A 23,455-nucleotide genomic window follows, 5' to 3' on the forward strand; every position below is an offset into this window, starting at 1 on the left:
ACAACCATACCCTCAACAAGAGTCATGTGTGTGGTGTAAAAAACCAGCACAAACCTAACCCAAACAAATACAGGGCACATTCGCACGATGCGCTTGGCACATTGAAACACAATGTTTCACAACATGCCCAATGATGGGTCCTGATTCCGAACCCCGACCCATTGATATGTAATGTATATTGATGAACTGACCAGTATATTGATGAACTGGGGTGTATGAACCCACACTAGATGTCATCCACACAATGCGACACACACACTTTCATAGCCTACTGATTTTTACAAACACCTTAATTATTAAAAACAGGAAAGCAAAGCCTTTCCTCGTACTCCACAAAACGAGGAGGATAGAGATTCCCAGGCTCAGTTGGATTGTCTGAAATATCCAGAGGAAGAGGTGAAACAACAATGTGTGCTTCATTTATACTGTTTTTGACAAACAATCAGACTACAGTCTGTTTAAAAGTCTGCTTACTTTTTAGCTAGCTTCAATGCACACTCACACTTAGCTTAGCATGTCAAACCACCAAATAAATAAAAGTAAACTAACCAATAAAATTTAGGTTTAAACCCACCCCCAAAGACGCACAGGATGTTTTGACACAAAAAGACCATTTTTAATTTTTGTCCATAATTTTGTTAATTGTAAAGGGGAAATATAATCAAAAGTCAAATAACTATAAGAATGATACTTCTTTTAACTCATATGAAAATCACAAGGTACACACAGTGCGTACAGCCATACAGCTGCAGGTGCTCCTGTGTCTTGTTTTATTCATTTCGACTGGCTAACAGAACAAATGTGTAATTTAACCAGAAAAACATAAAGCTTGTGTGTTACAGAAATGAAAAGGTTTTACTTAATGTGTTTTTTCTTTGATCTCCCAATTTGTAGAAAATGAACCTTCCTACTATGGTGAGTAAAATGTTCCCTTCCAGTCTGTTCACTCAATACAACACATGAGTGTGGGATATCATGTCCTTGTCTATCCTGGCTGAAGCCTCCTCTAATCAAGCCTCCTAAGTAAAAGACGACAAGTAACAGGTCCCACCTGCTCTATATATCTGTCTGTGATCACCATCATTACTCAGTTCTTATGCTCTTCATCTTGCTGAGCACACTTCTTGGATTCAGGCTACCTGGCTGCAGCTGGTGGGTTCTGTGTTTTTGTGAGGAGTTAACTATTGCTGCGAATGAAGCGCTGATTTCAAGTATTCTGGTCCGGCTTTGTGGTTAAGAATGAGCAGAAAACTAACACAAGTAAAGCCTTCAATTTGTCCCTGTCCTCAGGAGTGCAGTTTCTTTCTTAATGGCAAGGACCAGCATGAAGCCTTTCCCATTTGCCTAGGGATTGTTCATATTCCAAGAGCATTGGTGGAGCTTAAAGCATGTGCGTCCAATGCCAGCTTCGTCACTCGACCATGGAGAGAAAGTTCTGGGAGAGACTGTTGTCTCAGCAAGACCCACGGCTTTCAGCATCAGGAAACCTGGTTCCATCCAATTTCAATTAGGATGACCTTTTAGTCAGAATCTCTACTGGGCAGACCAAATGGAGAATGCCGATGGCTTAATGACAATGAAGTTGCTCAGTTTCAGCTTTGACTGAACCCTCCTTAGGGAGAAAAGGACGTGTTGGACATTGACAGAGACATCGAAGGATTTGTCTTAGGATGAGTTCAGGCTAGGTCAGCCGCCACCCCGGCAGACCAGGACAACATGTCCTTTTTCTCTCTTTACTGGTGTGCTCCACATCCAGATGTAAAACTGGACGTGGAGTGGCCATCCACAAATCATAGTGATTGGGCAAGTTTTATCTCCCCAAAAAGCTGCCACAATCAGAAGGTGTCTACCCCTGTTCCCAGACTTTGTTTCGGAACTGACGTCTTCGTGGAACAAACCACTGTCCTCCAGAGTCACTGTACCAGTCTTTCGACAATATCCAGATCTGGAAGGCACTGAAAAAGCTGTGCTGGTGAATATTCCACTTAAAGTACCTCCAGTGGCAGCATACTTGGCCCCGTCCAATAATCGTTGTGTAGGTATTCCCCCACTTACATGTTTGCACTAAATGCCCCCATTGCGGGTGCATTAATAAGTTTGCTGATAGCAATAACTGTTCTCAATGTTTGTAGAAATGTTTTAATCATTTCAATAAAGATTGCTATGAAAAAAAGCTACCGGCTACAGTCAATTGAGGCTGCAGCTCTTCCAGCCATTGGGAGGATATAGAACTTACCTGCCAATCAAGCAGCAGGCTGGTCGTCCAGCAGCACATCTTCACAATTGGTGCTGATGCACACTCCAACCTTGAATGGAAGTTGCAATTACAGTTTTGCCAGATGCTGCCCTGTTTTATCGCCATAGGAAACTACAGTCACAGCCACAGCAATGGAGGTTGTGCGTTAGGAAAAAAAAAATGCTGTTTGCATAAAGAGCTAGTGAAACGGTTTTTACGGTTCTTAAATCAGAGATGAATTTCGTTATTTCGTTGCGCTGAAGAAAGTGGGTGGGCTTTGTCCAAACTTGGATTAGAGAATTCTGAAACAATACCTCCAAACAAACAAGTTCATAATGCTAACAATCAAACAGCTTTTAAGTGCTATTATCTTGGTGAGATGGTTTTCCTGACAGATTCCTAGTGATACAACATGACCATCAACAGATTCTGAGATTCGTCTTAGAGGGCAAAGCATCTGGGTATCTTTTATACCCTTTCAGACTGTCTGTAGTGCCTTTCACCTTTTCAAAATGTGTGAAGGCAGCGCTGGCACCCCTCAGGGAAAACTGAGGGATACTGCCGTCTGCATTTTAACTTATCTGGGCTGCAATAGCCAGCTAAGGAAAGCAGACAACAGTGCAATTTTCTCAGGTTCTATTCAGGCTCTGGGGTTTTTGGCAAATTTCTGGAAAAGCTCAATGATCCCAAATCAGCAGATCTAATTTCTGGAGTAGCCCCAGAGATGGGGCTACTTGTTTCTCTTATACTCCCTGACAATCAGAGCATGTCTTTCACTGTTTGCGTTACATGGTTGTCATGCTCAATTTCAGTTTGGACACAAGCTGAGCTTCCAGATGATCTTAAAATTGATGGGGTTGATGGAAACTATGATCGCAGTGGTACCACATGGTCTTCTGAAGATTCATCCATTTCAGCAGTAGATCAGCCCCCTTCAGTTTTGTGCATGATGTCACTTCCACAGAAAGCTGACGACAACTGCTACTTGCATGCCAACTCTGTGCCCTTGGTGGAAACCAAATCTGTTGTGCCAAGGTTTAATAAAAGCTTCCAAAGGAAGGTCTATCAAGACTATTCATGTCCCTGGACAACGGAATCTGTGTAGAGCTGCTCTCCACAAGTGCCCCTCAGGTGACCGATTATAGGCTTCACCCTTCTTTGGTGGCACAAATATGGAGTCCACCAGGGCTAAAACACACTGTTCTCTGGGTTTGGATTAGAATGTTCAGGTGGCGTAGATGCTGTAGCACACCGATAGTCCTGTGTGTACTCCTTTATGCACTTTTGAGTGTAAATGATACTGCCTGTAGCGGAATAGTGCACAACAGCATCTGTCCTTGATTTTGGCACCACATTGGCCGGCAAAGTCGTCTTGATCAGTGGTGTAAGGATAAGTACATTGTTCCATTTCAGTGCTCAGTGGTAGAACTCTTAACATTTCTGCAAGTACTGTACAAATTTTGTGCAGTTAATGCACAATTAAGGTTTACCTAGCTGCAGTTTCTGCCTACCATGTTGGTTTTGATGAAGTCACACCAGGTGCTGGCATCGACTCATACATGTGAGTAAACCCAGCTTCCTGGGATCTCACGATGGTACTCAAAGCCCTTTGTGAACTTCCATTTGAAACTTTGGAATCAGCAAATATGAAGTTTCTTTTATGTAATGTTGCTTTGCTCGTTGCTCTGATAACTGCAAAGAGGGTTTAGGACCTTCATGCTTTGTCTGTAAATCTCACCTGTGATGATTTTCCTTCAGATGGTCACATTGCAACCTAATGCAGAATAACTTACTAAGGCTATAACTTTGGACTACATACTCCATGACTACAGAGCACTCTAGTTTGTGTCCACCTCTTTTAGCATTGGTGGAACAAAGGAGGTCACACATTCTCTGCCCTGTACGTGCACTGCTCCTTTACATTGATCTCACACAGAATGTGAGGTTGTGCGATCAATTGCATTTGTTGCTAACCCAGCAAGGGAGAAGACTCTATCCAGATAGAGACTCTCCCACTAGTAGCTGGAGGCCAAATCTCTGGCTTATAGCAGCAAAGGTCTCCCAATGCCTCAGGTGTGAGGGCTCACTCCACCAGGAGCATAGCTATCTCCTGGACCTTATTTAGAAGGGTGTCCAGAAGTGATATTTGTGCTGCATTGAACTGGTCTTCACCGCCCACATTTCGACAGTTTGGATGTTGCAGATGCTTCTGTGGCTCACTCCGTTCTTTCTGCTGGATCTAAAGTGCTGGACTAGTTTGCTGTGCCTGACCCAGGTTTGATGGCTGCTCTGCAGGATATTTATATATGTCCCATACTCGGGTTGTACTGAGTGAATCAACTGAAAGGGAAACATAATGTTATGTATATAACTACTGTACCCTGAAGAAGAGGAACGAGGTACAACACATGGCTGCCCCGCTTCTCAGCTGAGCTTGGTGAAGAGCAGCAACTGAACTGAATAATGGTGGTGAAGAAAGGCAGAGGTATAGTTCAGGTGGGGCCTATTACTTGTTGTCATCTTGTCATTTGCCGAGGAGGCGTGATTAGGGGTGACCACAGCCAGGATATAGACGGGCGTAATATCCCATACTCATTGGTTGTACCTCATTCCTTCCTTCTCTGAAATGTAAAATATATAACCTGTCTGTCCATTTGTCTTTGTGTTTAGATTTTTTTCACATTGTCCCCATTGGTTGACTGAAATTTTGTTTTAGAAATCTGTTTTTCTCTTGTTTTCTTATGTTTCTTTAAAGGTCCTGACGGTGTGTTACATACCTACACAACTTCTTTTCCTCACTGTCTCCTTGATGTTGTCTATATTTCCTTTAAGATGCTGTGCATGTTTGGTGTGTGTTGTTTATTGGTTTGTGTGCAGTGTTGAAATGGTTGTGCTTTCCTATAATAACTCTAAAAGCAAGCATGGTTCACAAGATTACTTGTTGAGTGCTGCATGTCAAAAGTATTTTAAACTAAAATGTATTTTTCTTTTGGATCTTATTTGTCTCTGTCTGTCATTTTCTTTGATGCCCCCTCCTGCCAGCAGATGTAACCCCAGGTACAGCTATACCCTTTATTTGATCACCCTGGATTATATCACAGTTACTGTCAGGTTTACCCATTATTCTCACCTACAAATCATAATTGGTCAGTTATCTAAAACACTCCCACTGTGTGTGGAAAAGACTTCAGTCACTCTTGTCAATGTGTCAATGTGGCAGTGCTTCAGTACCTTAGTATTATCGAGGCAGGGAAATATTGGCACTAAGTCCTTCAAGTTGGCCTTGGAGATCGAACTGCAGAAGGCTGAATCCTGCTGCTGATTTGGTTCTCTTGTGTCAACAAGATCATCACCTCAGCAACATACAGGATATGTGTTAGTTTAGTTTATTTGAAAAAAATATATTTTGTGTATATTTTATTCAAATCTTGTGCTTTATCCAAAGGACCTGTTTTGTCCCTCTTCTCAAGAATCAGTGAATTTAGATTAGTCACTCTGAATTATATTCTTTACCAATGATGAAAACAAAATGCAAAGAGTGAAGTGACAGTTTGTCACAACTTACTCTCTGTTTTCCTTTTTGTCCTTTCATCCACAGAAAATCCTCCTCTAGACCCACCTGAGGACAGAGTTGCTGTACGTGTCTTTCTTTGTATCCCCTGTCTTAAAAGTGGTGTATCTCCATCTTAAAGTTAGATCTGACTGGATGAACCCAGATAAGAATATTGTGTTTTACTGTCAGCAAAATAAGAACAACCAGCGTCTTCTGTCTTTTGTTGTTCTGTGTGTTGCATTTGATTTTGTGCAGCTGTCACTGTGTTTGCTGGCTTCTCTGGAGCAGATATGTGGAGACATAATGCTGCTTTGTCCTTTTGCAGGTATACGTAGTTGTGGGAATTGCTGCTGTAGCCTTCACTGGTTTCTTGCTGATGCTGGTTATCCTAAAGTTTGGAGGAAATTCCAAGTTTGGCATCAAAGGTATGTCTCCCAATTTATATTTGTAACATACTTGTAAGGTTATTGCTGAAAGTGGGTGGTAAAAGGAAGGTGGTTTCATGGATAATTATACCCCCTCTTCCCTGCATATATCATACACCAGGATCAGAAACAACTTAGTTTTTTTAATCACTGCTAATCATAAAAAATATAGATTATGCCATTTTAAGAACTGTTGACATAATTTCCTGAAGCCTTACTAAAATATAAGATACTTTGGTCAGAATATCATTTGGATTCTTCATTTTTCCAATTACTAAAAAACCCATATTATATTACTTGTAGGAACTGAAAAGGAAAGTGAGATCAGGTGTTTAATATGTATGTGGGTGAGAAATCCCTCACTTTATCTCTTAGAACAACTCCATCTTCATGGGGCTTATCCTCACAGTCTCCTGCTCCTGTCTGCTGCAATAACTGCTGACAGTGGGAAAATTAACAGTGGAGACTAACCAATCTGAACATGAGTCACAAGATGGAGGAGCTGCAAAACAGTTTCAGCTGGGCTTGTTATTTATCTCATCCTCAGCGTGCAAAATCTGGAAAAAAACAAAACAAACACAACCGTCTTAAGCTGGAAGTTATTCAGTACCGTAAAAAGCAAATTGTTTTCAGATAATAGTAGAAATATCAGGTCCTGTGTTTGTTTCACCTAAAATAATGAAAGTCTGAAACTACCATCAGTTGCCCAATAAGTCATTTTTTTAAACAACATTTACTTTAAATAAATATGAATATTTTGGTCACCCTTACCATTATAATGGTACAAGGTCCTATTTTCTAATGCTAGGACATTGTGTTCTTTTGGTACAGATGACAGCAGAACATAATCCAGATAATTTTTAGTTTTGTATTGAGTAAAAGGCATTCAGTTTTATTCAATTAACTGTAAAAACTTGCAAATGTAAAGTTGTAGGTTAGAGAATAGATGATTTACATTTAAATAACATAAAGGTAAATATGTTATTTTTGTAACTGGAGAAAATTCACTACGTGTCCTGCAATAACTAAAAAGGCATTTTAACCATCAACAGTTGTTTCTGTTCCAACAGGCGTGACAGATGCTAAAACCAGAGAGAGGATGGTTGGAAGGGTGGCGTGTAAATTTAGATGCCACCCATGGAGATTTAGATTTAAAATTATTTATCTGAAATTGACTGAGATAAACATGTCATCAAACAATGTGAAATAAATATCAGATCTGAAGAAAAAGAGTATTTGTAGTTTTATTTCTATTTTATTATAAATTACCATGCCAAAAATTATTTATACCCTGTGCAATAATCATTGGAAAAACCTGTTTTTACAATTTTCAACCAGCTATTTGCATGTTTCCACTGGAAACTCATTTTTAGAAAAACTCCAAGTAGTTGAGGTTGAAAGACCTTGAAGCCATCGTGATCTTTAGCTCCCTCTATAGATTAATTTTTAGATTCATGTCAGGACTCTGGCTGGACCTATCCAAAACATTATTTACAGTCAGAAGAAAGAGTTTAGTAAAACTAAAAGATTCCTTTAAACCTAAAGCTGAACTAGCTTAACTAACTTTTATCATGTATTCTGAAATTATTCGCTCAGACTTTTAAGGGTTGATTACTGTATTTCTGTTATATTTTATCTTAAACATTTTAGAAAAAAATCAGTAACATCCCTGGAAATTTTGCCAGTGTATGACTTAAATTGCATAATTGTCTATTATTTTAAAAAAATGTTCATATAAAAGTTGCATTGTTCGGACTGGTTCATTATTTTCAATGTACATTACACAGTCTGCTGTGTAATGTAAATATTAGCCTAATTTCAGTTTTAACTCTTGACTTTTTTATACAATGATCAATATGTATCCATGAATCCTCCTTAGGTGGGTAGAAACTGCTATCGTTTAGTCATTCTTCTGGGTCTCAGGTCTGTTGGTGAATAACATGCATGCAGGTTAAACTTACAAAACCTTTGTCATGGTAATGCAAGTCTGCTGCTCTAGCCATGTTGAATCCTTCACACTCAGATGCTTGCTTTTTAAGTTTTCTGTTGTAATTTTATTTTCGAATGTATCTTAAGAACATTCACTCACTGACTTCTGCATTGGCTACTTAAGAAACTAATCAGATTCCTCTTGTAGGCATTAACCTCCTGATTTATTAGAATGGATTTAGCTGAACTCTTCGGTAGATGTTTTCTTTTTCTTGTGCACTAACAGTAACATCTATACTAGATAAATTTTGTATACATAACTGGAGTTATATGAACCTTTTAGTTGATGCTGTTTTTTGTGTTTTTGCCATTCGGCTGACTCTAGCTTGGTTCTTCTTACCTATATAGTGAGGAATTAAAGCAGTGCTTTGAGGAAGTCATTTTGGGCTATTTACATATATAGTTGTTTCAAAATTATATTACATTTTGGCACCGTCTGCTCTGCTAGCATTTGAACTTTTAAAATTTAAATGAGCAGACATAAAGTAAATGTAAATTTAGATATTTAGGGACTTAATAAATGTGTTTTCCAAACCTATGTGCATTTTACTGCTGAAGTGAAGTAGTTTGGCCTCCAGAGAAGATGGAAGGAAGGCAGGGGGAGCGAATGTGCATTTTGTCAATTTATGGAGTTGCATAGTTTTGTTTTGCTCCTGCAAAATTACATGAGGTTGAAGAGAAATGAAAGAAATATCCTCTCTGCATTTTAGTATACTGTGTAAAATGTATATGGCTGTGTATTTTTTTGCTAGCCAAACACTTTTCCTTGACTATGCACTTCCACTCATGTGGAAAGAAAGATGTTAGATCTCATTGCTGTTTCTCTCCTTCTGATTGCTCTCCTTGAGTCTTTATCTTTTCTTATTTCCACTCTTGCCCTTCGTCTTATGATGCGGCCCCATCCTTATGCTCCACAAACAGCCTGATGAGTGTGGCCCGCAGCATGTTGAGATTGGAGGAACTTTATCAAGGGAATAACTGTAGCATCAGCAGGAGCAGATTGGAGTCAGACAGAGGCTAAGGTCTGAGTCCACACAACTGCTGTTTGCTTAAAATTCTTCTTTCTGACCATTGACCAGTTCCTCTAAACTCTGGACATCCAACCCCAAATGGCAAAGGACTGTGGGTGCTAATGTAAAGTTGCTAGCATTTTTTCATCAGAACATGTTTGCTAAATCATAGACTTGTGCACACAGACATACTCACCCACATAAGCACAGTCAGAGTTGACAATGATGATGAACTTGTGAACAAAACGTGTAATGAGCATATATTGGGCCCTGTGACTTGTCCAACAGATGTGCAGTGAATAAGCACAGCCTCTGATGCTGGCAGTATCTCTTTCTGATTGCAAATTAAATAGCTGCAGTAGCTCGTTTACATTTTTGTAATGAATGCAACATTCTGTTTCTTCATCACTAATAACCACAGAAAACATTTAGAGCAGGATTGTTTTTGATAGGGAAAATACATTACAATTTTTGGTGCAATGTAATGTATTTACATCTCTTAAACTTTCTCACATTTTGTCATGTTACAACCACAAATTATATAGTACAAAGTATATTTTAATTGGATATTGCATGGTAAGCAAATGCAAAGTACTACATAAAAATGAAGTAGAAAGAAGGGATACATATTTTTCACAACATCCACTCCACCCAAACACCCACCACAACCCAGGAATAGAGGGGAAAGTGTCTTGTAGAAAGTCCTATTTACTTTCAAATTCATAAATAAAACGCAGGGCTAACAAACTAATTATTAGACTATTTAATTGGTAAACAGTTTCACTCTAAAGCCCATGGTAACTCTGAGTTGAAAGCCATTGTTGAAATAAGTCCTGAAATGTATAAGCAAATGCTCTTCTCACTGTAATTTTATTGCTGACACGCAATGCTGTAAGTGTGGTGGAATCTATTATAGGAATGTCACCCAAAAGCATAACATTTCCAGGATAAAACATAGTGTTGGCAGTATCATGCTGCAGGCATGCTTTTTATATCAGATACAAGGAAGATGGTCAGCCGTAGTTCTTAGTAAGCAAAAATAATAAACACAAGCAGAAGAAGACGGTGTATTTGGTGCAATGTTTTGAATAAGAATTTTGTTAAGTCTGTACAGTCATAAAACTCTGGATGTCTGAAGAGAGACCTATCAGGTTGTAGTGCGCAGATGCATGAGCCAAACTTCACATGCAAGCTTTGCATTTGAGCAGATGCTAGGAGGCACTAGGATGATAAATATGTGTTACGTAGTAAGATTTTGTTGGTGATTACCTGTAAGGATCTTAAAGAGTCATTAAAACATTTACTTGAGTTTTTTCTGGTTACTAGATGTCTCTTCTCCTCTTTCTGTCTGCACCCCTGCCTGCTTCTCCAAACTGGGAACTCTTACTGTCAATACATTGACCACAACAAAGAACCGTACTTTTAAAGGCAGATATGCTTCACAAAATAACTTGGATCATTTATGTTTTAATATTTAAATAATTTCCAGAAATGACAAGAAGTTCTTTCTGTTCCTGTGGTTAGTATAACATTAAGCAAGATAGGTTGGGACCCAAAATGCTTTCTCTGAGTCTTATGCTGATCAATCTGAAAAAACATTGATTGGACTAATTAGATGAAGACATCCCATCTTGTAAAAAGGAACCGTGCTGCAGCTGGTGCTTTTTAACTTCAAGGCATCCTTTGTGCAACATCATTGCAGCAAAGAGACCCCATTGGCTTAATGGAGGCCTGCATGCAAATGTGTCTCTGTGTTGGTTTTATGCCCATAATCTTCCCTACATAGGCAGACAGCTTTTCAAATAAACACTAGTGAGCGCCCATAAATTGGCCCTTATTGTTTCTTGGTAAATATGGTTCAAACTAACCAGTGACAAAAACTTAATCAAATCATCTTTTGCATCTATATTTAAGATTAAGATGCAGAAAGGGGAGATTTTGCATACCAATTTAGTTTTCTAAGTAACTGAATGTGCTGAATCAATAAGGTTCTTGAGAGAAATGAGATTTGGAGTAATTGTGCCACATTTTCAGTCACTGGATTAGAAAGTAATACATCAAAATGTGCTTTTCAATTTTCACATTTGTAGCATGGTAATGCTATTTTTAATTTTTTAAATGTATTTTTTATGGACATACAAAAATTAAATATGTTTAAAAAGACGATGCATGTTCACATACTGTAATTGCCCTGGAGGAAGTAACACACATTCACACGATGCTTAAAAAAATGAAAGTCAAAAAATGTAGAACAAAGAAAAAACCAAGACAGGAGGCTGTCTTTAAAAGAACATCTGTGGATAAAATCCTTTCCAAACCAACCACAAGCCTAAATTGTAAATTTCATGTGATTGACTGATGCAAAGCGTTTCATGATTTTGAAGGGGAATGAAAAGTTTGCATAGACAGGGATACTTTCTGCTTGTTGTGTCGCCAACATGCAGCTTCAGAGTTACCATGGGCCTCTTTAGTTTTATTGATCAAAATTCCAACAAAATATATTCAAGTTTTTGATAATAAAATCACAAAAAGTGAAGTGTTCAAGGTGTATCAGCAGCTGTTGTAGATGCGTCCTGTGCGCACAGCTGCTGTTGTGGTACTTCTGTCTCTGTAGAAACACAAGTACCATCATCAACCCTGTTTTTGACACAACAGTGAAACTGAAATGTCATGACAGACCAAAATGACTGAAAGTGAATCAGCACTTGTGAAGTAGAGAAAGTGAGAGCCAGCTGGTGAAGAGGAAGAAGATGCAGAAGAGGGAAATAAATGCTAAATTTGACATTTGTCAGGAAGTCAGAGAAGAAAAACAGAAATGGGAGAATATCAAAGGATTTAAAGAAAGATATAATAAAATGCTGATTGTGGAGACAGACTGCAGGCATCAAAAACAAAGATGGGACAAGGCAATGAGCACAAAAAGGAAAAAATTTAGAGATGAAAGATGAAGTCTTCCTCTGTCCACTTATCAATGATTCATCATTAGTGCAGGTTTCAGTTCCTTGTTTGGAGGAGTTGCACGCCTCCATCTTTCTTTCCCTCTGTCTCCCTCACACGCATACACCGCTCCTTTCTGTCGATCGATCGAAATGGCACCCTCAAGGTCAGTGGTGCTTCGTTCTGGGCCCCAGGCTTCACAGAGCATGCTCAGCATACCCACCACATCCACTGGCACCACCACCTCCTCCTCTTCTTCTTCTTCTTCAGTCCCTGCTGAAAAGCAGCTCTAGCCTCCAGCTTTAAGGCTCTCTGATTGCTGTGCAACAACAATCAGAGAGCCTTAAAGTGAAAACTATTGACCCTCTACTTTTTAAAGTGTGGGCAGAGACAGAGCTGGTTTAAAACAGAAAGCTTCTTGTATCTATTTGATTAAATATTTCCTGTTTCAGTGAAAATTGTATATTTTCTAAGCTATTGTTGTGTTAAATGTTTCTTAAGCACCAGTTTAGCGTCTTCACAAACCTAAGTTTGAATGGAAGACGTCATGAAAACCTCTTCAAATGAATCTCTCTTCAGTAACCATAACAACATTTTTAAAGGACAACGGGTTATTTAAGGTAAATTGCCTGAAGCTCATACTCCTCTGCTGCTCTAAAGGCCTACCTTGAAAGTGCTGTACAATTTCATGCACAATTATTGTGCAGCTGACAAGCCTGGTTGCAAAAACAATAAAAACAAAAGACAGAAAATGCATATATACTAAAAAGAAACAACATTTTACTGAATTCTTGTCGATGGATGTGTACACCTTCAACTGTTTCTCAGCCTGTTCATGTTCCAATTTATTGTTGGAGAGCGTCCAAACATAGAAGTACTTTTCACTGTTACATGCTGTCCAATAATGGAGCTGAGCCAGCTGACAATTTGCCTTGGATATGTTTTGCGCTTTGCACATTTGATCTCCATTCTCCATCATCATCATATATATATACATATACACCCTTCTTTTTGTGTCTGTGTTTCGCTGGGTGGTTCACAGCCGGGATGGGGATTAATTTATCCACAACTGAGACCATGGTCATGATGGATGGATGGATGGATGGATGGATGGATGGATGGATGGATGGATGGATGGATGGATGGATGGATGGATGGATGGATGGATGGATGGATGGATGGATGGATGGATGGAAGGGAAATGGAGAAAACTGTAGCAATTTACCTCCACAGTAAACTTCAGTTATACTGTGCAGTGATTATTGTGGCTGCTAAGTTTATTAAACACAAATGCAGCTATTAATGATGTTTCGCCTTGTGCCTTGCATTAGTCCTTTAAACTCGATACTCAGCATTGCTGGATGAAAGAGGAAGAGGACTCAGACTTCCGTTTTATTATTTTATTCTATATCCTGAGTCAACTTAATGTGTTTAATGGTTTTAACGTGCAGAGCAGGAGGAAGAGAAGTTTTAAAGCCTTTGGCAGAACCTGAGGGCAATGATTGTTTGAAGTGCTCTGAAGATGGAAGCTGCTCTTTTACAAAGTCAAATGCTGCTTGGAGACCTTGTCTGTGCACTTGCCTGACGGCTTTTTGTTCCTGCTGTGCTTTACAAGTAAAGTGAAGCGTTTCATAAGTAAAGTAAACTACACTTCTGGAGAGGACTTCTTAAGCAGAAAAACCAACAGACAATTTTGAGCACCTTAAAGAGACACCTTCTCTTATCTGAGGAAAGATTTTGTGAAGATAGTAGTAGACACTGGTTTAGGTTTTATTAATCTTTGAACTTTCACAGTTGACATAATATTGAGCATTCAAATGTTTTCTTATTCCGATTCCTTCTGACATGTGTTACTAAGTCAGGTTTGCAGGCTGCCTTGTTCACACATGCCTTTTAAGATCTCAATCCAAATTCTTCATAAGATTGAGTTCAGGGTTCAGTAATGGATATGATAAAACAGTGACTTTGTTGACGTTGTTGCCACTTTATCCTTAAGCAACCTTAAATCTCTATTAAGCAAATATATGTATTTAGATACTGCAATGTTTTTGTATCATTTTCAAAACAGTTATTGTTCTCAAATTATTTTGAAGGCAGGTGAGCTCATTATCATTTTCAAAGAAGAATGACCAACTTATTTATGTTTGTGTTTTTGTGAATATTGTCATGTTCCGAGTTTTTCTGTGTATTTATTTAGAGTTTTCTGTGTCTCTGAGTCTCCGTGCTGTCCTGTCCGCCCCTTGATTAGTTCCCAGGTGTGTCTCATTCCCTGATTACCTCCTGTGTATTTAGTGTCACCTGTGTGTCTGTGTCTTGGTCGGGTCCTCGTCTCATTTGGCGTCTGTTCTGCTGTGTGTCAGGTTAGTCCATTCATGTTCTCTATTGCTACCTGTGTTGAGCCTCAGCTTCCGCTCAGCAGTGCTGCTAGAGATTTGGACGGTGCAATTCTGGATTATTTTACATTAAATCATCATTATTCACCTCTACCTGGGTCTTCAAGTGTTCTGCGTCACCATCCACACCGCAACTCATGACAAATATATTATCTTTGGAGGAATGAGAATTTTTTATATTGAAAATTGGTTTGTGAAGATTTATTCCCAGAACCACTCAGCCACAATTAGCATTTTTTTCTTTTATTATCATGTAAGTTCAACATAAGATTTTTTTTTACAATTGCAATAAATGTTTAGGAGTCATTTAGATTAGGCAAAAAAAGACCCATCAAATCAGAGTCTTACGTTTTTGTGATATAGTTAAGTGACTTTGTTGGTTCAGATCAGATTTTTTTTTAGCATTTACCACTTTCATTTCTCATGTGTGTTCTTCATCTTTCTCTCAGCAGAGTGAATACATACAGTATCCCTGCTTTAGCTTTAACTGTAAATTGCTTTTTCATTTATAATTTTGTCAGAAATAGTCTGTGTAAAGAATAAATTACTGGGTAGTCTAAAAAAGGAAAGTATTAACTTATTGATTTTTGTAGGGTTGTGAAAGCAATCCTAGATAGAAGCTTTAAAAGTGCATATTCTAAAGAAGAATCATTGTTGGTTGATTAACAGTCAAAAAGCTTGAAAATAGTTGCTATTAGTTGTTGTCTCCCTAATCTTTGTTAGGGAGTCTATTGTACAGCTGTACATCATTTCCTGTCCTGCGTTGGTCAGTCTGACCTTTGCGAACTGTCAAAGCAATGAAAAACGAGATGACTCAAACAAGGAGAGCAGTGTGGGAACAGGACATGGTGTATACATACAATCAAAGCATGGCTCGGATGAAATTATTGCAGAGCAGCTGAATCTTCAGAATTTGTTTCCATTTGGAAAGATGAGTTTGAGGGATGTGGGGGTTTACAATTTGATTACTTGCCACTTCAAACAGATAGCACTTTGAAATGTTCTGCATGAGCTCATTTTGAAAATCAGACACCATAAGTGGACATTAAATGATCCTACAGGAAACCAGGGGGTCGTGAAACTCAAACAACACATGATTATCTAATGTGCATATTTAAAACATTAGAGCTTTTAAAGTCTGGGTCGTGCTGTTTTCTGGCGGCAGCGCCGATTCATTAATGCAAATATTTCTTTCCCTTTAATCATATTTTCAGGCAGCTGTTTGTCCTGGACGATGGATTACAATAGAAAGTCTAGCCTCACAGTCCCACAGTCACTCCAAAAGAATCGACATAATTTGGTTCAGTGGAAGAGCCTGAAGAGCCTGTAAGTGCCGAGCATATGCCCATATGCCCTGGGCATGACGTCTGCTGGTGGGACTTAGAAAGGCTATTGTAGCACCAGCACAATGTTTTTTATTTGTGAGGAGACAATAGAATTACGATGTAAAATTCTTGTAATCTGGTTTTCTCAGAAACGCAGACATTTTATGTTGTCTAGACTATTAGCAAGTAAAACAGCTGGTAGCACTGTTGCTTTGCAGGAGGAAGGTCCTGGGTTCAAATCCCAGGCAGGGCCTTTTAGCATGGAGTTGGCATATTCTCCCATTGAAACTGTGTGCTCTCTCCAGTTACTCTGATTTCCTCACAGTCTGAAAATATCATGTTAAGTTAATTGGTCTCTCTAAACTGGCATGTGTGCATGGTGGTTCATCCTTTACGATGATCGGTCCAGCTGGAAATAGGTCATCAGTTATCCCTGAATGGAGGAGGGAGTAGCTGGTCACTTTATTAAGTACTCCTTTTCTAATTAAAATTAAAAAATACAACACTGATCCCAAAGGGAAATTCAATGTTGCTGTAACTCACATTATTTCAAAATTCGTCAAAGATTTATCATAGATGGTGACAGCTGTGGGCAGAAAAGATCTAGCGGTCTGATTACAGCATTTTTTAGGACTAGTTCGGAGGGATTCAACCAATCAAATGGCAGGTGCTCAATGCATTTAGATCTCTAGATGTGGTGAAAATTGGTTGCTTATCTTCAAGCTGAGCGTCAAAAAGGGGAACACAATAGAGTCCAGAGTGTAACCATCATGGTGGCTACTTTCTGTGAAATAATGGACCATGTCAGAAGGCTTGAGTTCAGATTGAGTTCACCGCAATTGAGCCTTGAGTTTTGTTTTGCTCCTCTGAATGTGGATATGGCCATAAAAAACATAAGCTTACAATATCTTCCAAATAAACTAAAACACAGACATTGAGCAATTCTCTAAAGACATCATTAGCCACAGCCTGGGAGTCAGTATAGTTAGTCCACATTGCATCACTAAAAGAAAATATGTGTAATAAGCATTTAGAAGTTGATGTAGAAAAGGAGTCGTGCCTTCTGCTCAAAGAGAATTGGACCATTGTGAAAATTAAGGAAGCATGCAGCAAGCCCCCAACCAAAAATCTACAACATCCACGTCATCTCTATCTCAGGGGACGAAAAGGTGGAAGGATGTGGATTTTTGCATATGCATAAAGTCTCGCATTGGACCAAGAAGTGCCATATAGGAGGTCAATCCAACGCACAGATTGATGGTGAGTGGAAAAGGTTTGCTTAACCTGGAAGAACTTATGTGAAACAAAGGGCACCAGAGAGGTCAGAGTAATCAATCAAGTTCTCAATGAGCTTCTTTAGAAAAGAAACACCTGGGTTTTACAGAAGTCTACAGAGGAAAAACAACTCCTGTGGCCTTCCCTCAACAAGACAGAAATTTCCAGAAGGTCAGTTCATCTGAGGATTGTTGTGTAGTCAGAGGAAATCCAGAATAAAGGATTGTTGTGAGAACAGATGAAAAGGTTTTCCAGGAAAGCGAGAAAAGTGTGGTGCTTGCAAGAGACATGTTTCACCTGCAAGAAACATTTCCAGGAACTAGGATTGTCTTCTTGGGTCATTCTTTAACCCCTTATTTTCTGTTGTATGTAATTGTATATAATAAATCGGATAAAAACAGATTGAAATGTAGCCCAGAAAAATGCTTTAAGTGGCAAGTGTACTCTTTCATTTACCCTGAACTATTGGGGCAGAGTTTATTAGAGGTAAGTGTTAAGGATTTTGGACAAGTTGCTTATTGTTTAGCATCTTATTTCTGTTAATATAATTTAAATTTGTCTGTTTTCTGTTGAATGTTTCTGTTTTAGTTGGAAATTTGCATCTGATTTTTCAAAAAGTTGCTCACTCTGTGAAACCATCATGTACTCTGTTGCTGCCACCAGTTTCCTTATCATACGGTGAAAGTACTTCTCTTGTTGATTGATCTGCTTGGCCCAAGCTGGAGTGCAGCAGCCAGAGGATTAGTTTGTGCTTTTTCACAGCAGTAGGGAATTTGGACTCAACTGCAGTCGGCAAGTTGAACTACCAGAGATTTATTCAAGCTTGGGCAGCCCACAGGAGAGCAATCAGTCAGGCAGGGATATTTAAATCACAAAACCTGACGCAGAATCCAAAAAAACCCAGAAAACTTGAGAGTTACTCTAGGAGAAAGCTGAAACACTTGTCACCAAAAACAGAGACGAACTGTCACGGGAGGAAGGGAGCATGAAAAATGAATACACAACGGGGAAGGAGGCAATTAGACAAAGGTGTGACTGACAGGAGCAAAATAAGCCAGCTGGAGAGAAGGCCAAAAGGGAGGAAAGATGCAGAAGCAGAGACCACAAAATTACACCAAACAGAGCTTGCAGTCACTTCAGGTTTAGTTTCTGTCTTATTTATTAATTTATTCTTTTTACTTCAACATAAGAAATTACTTTAAGGAACTGAAAGAGAATAAAAACTAATGTAAACATTTTGAAGACCATCACTTAAGTGGATAATGTCTGTTACCTTTTTTCCATTTTCAGTATTGTAGCACTTTCAATTATTTTGTATGTGTTAACATTTCAGATTCAGTCAGAACTGAATCTGAAATTGTAATTGGTTCTGTCAGGCTTGACCAGGCAGGGCTTTTTGATGGATCTTAAATGTCTGTGGTACCAAACTCAGACTCGGCTCCTCTTTTGTCACTGCGTTCTTCCAGCGGAGGAGTAATCACAAGGACCGCCAATCAGAAGCTTAATTTTGTGTAGCATTGGAGTTATGTTGTGTTAAGCATCAAGGATGAAGATACAACATAACAATTGCATGGACGTGCTTATTAAAAATTACAGACATGTAATTATGCCCTTGACTGAAAGATAGATCCACAGTTAAGGTTTGAAACAATCCAAATTTAAAGTTGCTAATATTTATGAATGGGAAATCAATCTTTTGCTTATTATCACTCGTAATCTATGAGGTAATTATATTTTGAACAGGTCTGGAAAAAGTAACGTCTCGTTGATGGAAGATAAATTCTTAGGTGTTTGTACATCATGAGATTACTACTGTTTCCAAACTTCTATCAAATTAATTTACAAATTATCTACACATGCAAAAACATTAGAATGTTTATTGCATTTAAAAATGTAATACATTTATTTTCCGTGTTTTTATTACCAATGTTCCTCCATATCAAGTGAAGCAGAAATGAGCCCTCAGAATTTAGACTGAGCCATATGGGTATTCACACCTTTGAGATTTGCCGACGCAGGCAAGTTTACTGTGTAAACATGTACAGCATGTCAGCGTGGTAGTTTTGCTCAGACACCGTGACAGTGAGCTGGCTCTCAAGGCGCCGCCGCTTAGCCCGGAAAGGTCTTTGCTGCCAGAGAGCGAGTGTGTTGCATCAATGTGACTTTTTCTTGGCAGCCAGTGCAGTAAATATCTGTATGACAGAATCTATGTTAATGAGGCTATTGCCATCAATCAGCACTTAGTCCTGCTATACTAAGGTAGAAACTCAAGTAGCCAAGACACAAAGTCCTTATTGTCCTGAATATGCATGAGAGTTGGCAAAGTTGCTTGCCAATGTCATTTAGCATGTCTGGCTGCTTTGTTGTTGCATGTGTGTAGATCTGCTGTGCAGTGAAAGATGGTAAAAAGGGACACAGACAGCAGCAGTGCTGGGCCAGATGGAAAGGCACTAAAACAGATAGAAGTTTATTGATTGATCGTTTGCCTGTCCAGACCAAGGCAAGATGCTGCTGTCTTCATAGCTCTGCTTTTTTGAGAACTGTCCAGTGCTAAGGTCAGCACAGCTCTACTGTGTGTATGTGTGGAGACAAGGAAAAGATTTGTGAGGAAACTGATTGTGGTTTCATTTTTTCTTGTAATTTTTCTACATTTGTTTTAATACCTATGAAGAATTTCTGCAAGTATTAATTTATACAACAGTCTGTTCTCTTTTTTTTTTTGCCTTATTGTGCTAAAATGCTTTACTAGATTCATCACCATTCCAGTCCATCTGCTGCTGTCAAACAAAGCAGTAAAAAAAAAAAAACGAATTATAAAGATTGATGTCTCAACAAATGTAGTAAACACAATGACAGAATGCAAGTTTTTTGTGGATGATGTTCATTAGTTGCTCCCTTCATTGCAGCTGTGTATTTGAATTGCCAAGATATTTATGTCACAGCAGTTGCACGCACAAAGAGCAATGCTTTTAATTTGAAAAATCCATCTTACAGTATCCTATTCTGCTCCCTCTCTTACTCTCACACTTGGCCTTTATCACCCTCAGCATGAGTTTCCTTACTTGTGGTAGCACCTCATCTCAAATGAAACCATTGTAGTTTCGAATTCGGAACCTTGTTAGCTATTCAGCTTTTAATATGCAGAATTTATTCACCACATATTAAATACCATTCAGTATCGGTTTGACAATTTTAAATTGCAACACTGACATACTTAGTGTAATAATACTAAAAAAAGTCAATCTCTGATACAACACAAGCTGCTTGAAGTTTATTCTAACATTTGTTTTTGCCACTCAGAATTTTATCTATAGTATCTTTTTCTTAACTGGCCAGGCTCAAATCTTTTTTGATATATCCTTTATATCAATTAAAATGTGAATAGCTCACAAAGTATGAAATATTAATATGAATACCTGCCAACTGGATAGATTAGGCTTAATGAAAAAAAAATCCCTATATCTTCTTCAGAAATTTACTGATAAATTAATTGTAAAATTATCTGGTTTAATTAATGAAAAAGACAGAAGCTGGGTATTGTTTTTGTTTGAAACTTACATTACATTACATTGAGGGATTTGTGTTTTTTTTTTTTTTTTTTCTCTCAATGCTTCATTGAAATAAATAATTCTGATCTGAAAACTTGTGAAATTAATGTGTTTAGGAAAAGTTGAACCTAATATGAGTCTTCAATAATTTTACTTTCATGCTGTCCTGCAGCTGGGTCACCTGCCTTACAGCAGATCTCAAAGGCTTATAGAGAAAAATAATAAACACACTTATGGGCAATAAGGTGCCTGAAACTCAATTTTAAAGCTACTGTTTCTGTCTCTCTTTCTGTGTCTTTGTAGCTGTTGGATTTTTTTTAATACATAAGTCTTTTTAAAATAGCATCTGATCTGCAGCCTGCCTCCTCGAAACAGCTGCCTGCCCTCACCTGCTCTCTCCTCTGCTTTCGTTCTTAAAAAATATCTGTGCTGGAATGAAGCAGATTTTATTAACAATAGCAATAACCTGCAAGTCCAGGTATATCTATGAAATTGAAGAAATGCTGTTTCTGGGTAGACAATTGTCTCCCCAGGATTTCAATCAGCAGAGTCTGAGATGGATAGATCGTATGTTTAGATTAGTGCTACAGGAAATATTTATTTTCTTATCAATTAGCTGTTTTTTGTTGTTTTGATCTAACCCTTTGTTTGATATAATAAGGAATTAAACTTTAATTGCCAATGATTTCACTTTGACTGATCAATCTTCTCTTAATTGGGAACATCGTAGACAACAGAAATGGGACAATTCACTCTGACAAGGAGGAGTGAAGACACCCTTCATCATGACATTTTTAATATGATCGGAACCAGTTTTATGTCCTGTTAGTTTATTTAACAAAGTTATGAAATATATTATTGTGGTTACTAACAGCTTAGCTACTTAATCAGTCATTCTCAGAATAAATGTATTTTTATAAGATACTTTTTGTAATGTCTGCTTCCTTATTTTAAATAAAGAAGATGCATGCCAGATACATAATTGTTAGATGCAGCATGAGACCGATTTATGAAAGTGACTTTGATGCATAAGGGAGAATAAATGTACAGGTCGTCATTGGCTGCTATAGTTAGACAACAGCTGTTGCAAGGATATTTTCTCACATTTTTATCAAATTGTTTTGTTGTATAAGCTTCGAGTGAAATTATGAAGATTAATGAAAAGGAAATTAAGCGAAAAATGTAAGAAATTACCTAACAGGATGTTGAGGGGAGCTTACATCATCGGTAGATAGCAGAATGCAGAATTTCTCTTAAAGGGAACAAGGAAGAAAGAAAAGTTGCTTAGTGCTGCTTGTGTGAGAAGCTGTGACACACTGGATTGTGTTTTTCTGTTTCTGTGTAGAGAGCATTGATGTCTGTCTGTGTGTCAGAGAAATAAAAAAAATTGTGGATGGAAACGAGACAAATGAATAAAACGGCTGCGGCGTACACGTGTGCAGTTGTCAAAAGGTCTACAGCATTATATGGCCAACTTCCGTTGCCCATCGCATGCTGTTGCCATGACAATCTACGTCATTGCCAACCTGCGCTGCTCCAAAACGAAATCATTATCACTAGCTGTGTCTGGGAGAGAAGTGAATCACTACTTGCAATCACGCGCACATACACGCACGCGCACACAGATGAAACAACAACTGCAACCAGCTAAAGTCATCAGTCGAGACAAAAAAGACGTCAAATCATTAATAAAAAGTTTGGGCTTTTTTGTTTTGTGTTTTTTTTTTTTTTTTTTCTCCATCTTGCCTCAAGCTGAGGCATCTTTTGCTCCATTTCTCGGCTTTGTTTGTAGACTGAGTCACAGCACAGAAACAGGTTTTTCACTGCTTCTACAGGGGCAGGGGACAAATGGCAGCCAGGCCTGGCGCTGGTACGGATGTTTGAAGTTGACATGGGAACTTTGAAGATGAATTGGAGCTGATTTGAGTCAGTGAAACACAAAACTTCACAGTTTTGGTACATTAAGAGTTGGACTATGTTTGGTTGAAATTCGAACATCCAGCTGCTGATGTAAGCTTCTTTGAAAAGTGAAAAAGTGTACATAGGTACAAAAAAGAGGAGAAAAATCATTGAAACAGGTTTCATTTATTTTACTTGAGATGTTGCTCTGTCTTTCATTTATCTGAATGCCAAAGCTGAAACCTTCTGTATACCACGATTCTGTTTTCACAAGGTGGAGGATTAAAAAAGAGCCCATGTCTAGCTCTGTAATGGAAATTGTACTGTAAAGTTGTTCACTTATTATTTCAGGTGTCACTTTATGGCGTCTAAAATAATATCATCTTATTGCAGCTCAGATTTTGAAGTTGGAGCTACAGAATAGACCCCAGACCCTGTTGTGGCTTCGTTAAATGCATAAACCATTACTTCTGCAATACCAATAAACCCCCTGATGTCACATTCCTCTGCCGTATCCTGGGACTGGTAATCCACTAAACATTCACAGTACACAGGGTAGCCAATGTTACTGGATTGTCGTCTCCTGGAGCGAAGTTGCAAATTAGATCCTCAAAGAGCTCCCTGGAGGATTTTCTTTCTGTTGCTGTGTGACATGAACACAAGGAAGCTGAAGAATCTCTGTCCCACTGGGAAACACAGTGTGTTTTCTGTCTGATGGTCACTGCTTACTGGTAGTAACATCTGAGTGTGTTGTTTTTGGCTTGTGTACCTTTAGTCCACTGCCAGCCTGCAAAAGTCCCTCAGTTTTCACAGACAGAAATGGCAAAGCCAGCTTAAGGGGAAGGAGAGGTTGTTGTTTTTTTTC

General features: G+C 38.5%; 1 protein-coding gene across 4 annotated transcripts in view; it reads left to right on the forward strand.

Moving 5' to 3' along the window:
- ntrk2 (neurotrophic receptor tyrosine kinase 2) overlaps positions 1 to 23,455 on the forward strand; it is a 99,060-nt gene that overhangs the window by 17,279 nt on the left and 58,326 nt on the right. For 2 of the 4 annotated variants that reach the window (XM_023343473.1, XM_023343474.1), the window contains exons 10-14: positions 895 to 915; positions 4,992 to 5,000; positions 5,282 to 5,293; positions 5,835 to 5,872; positions 6,115 to 6,214. In XM_023343473.1, coding sequence (XP_023199241.1) covers positions 895 to 915; positions 4,992 to 5,000; positions 5,282 to 5,293; positions 5,835 to 5,872; positions 6,115 to 6,214 — 180 coding nt within the window. Of the gene's footprint in view, positions 1 to 894; positions 916 to 4,991; positions 5,001 to 5,278; positions 5,294 to 5,834; positions 5,873 to 6,114; positions 6,215 to 23,455 lie in introns of all 4 variants that reach the window. The other 2 variants (XM_023343475.1, XM_023343476.1) reach the window with 2 other exon arrangements.

The sequence above is a fragment of the Xiphophorus maculatus genome, chromosome 12, assembly GCF_002775205.1.
Source record: "Xiphophorus maculatus strain JP 163 A chromosome 12, X_maculatus-5.0-male, whole genome shotgun sequence".
NCBI lineage: Eukaryota > Metazoa > Chordata > Actinopteri > Cyprinodontiformes > Poeciliidae > Xiphophorus > Xiphophorus maculatus.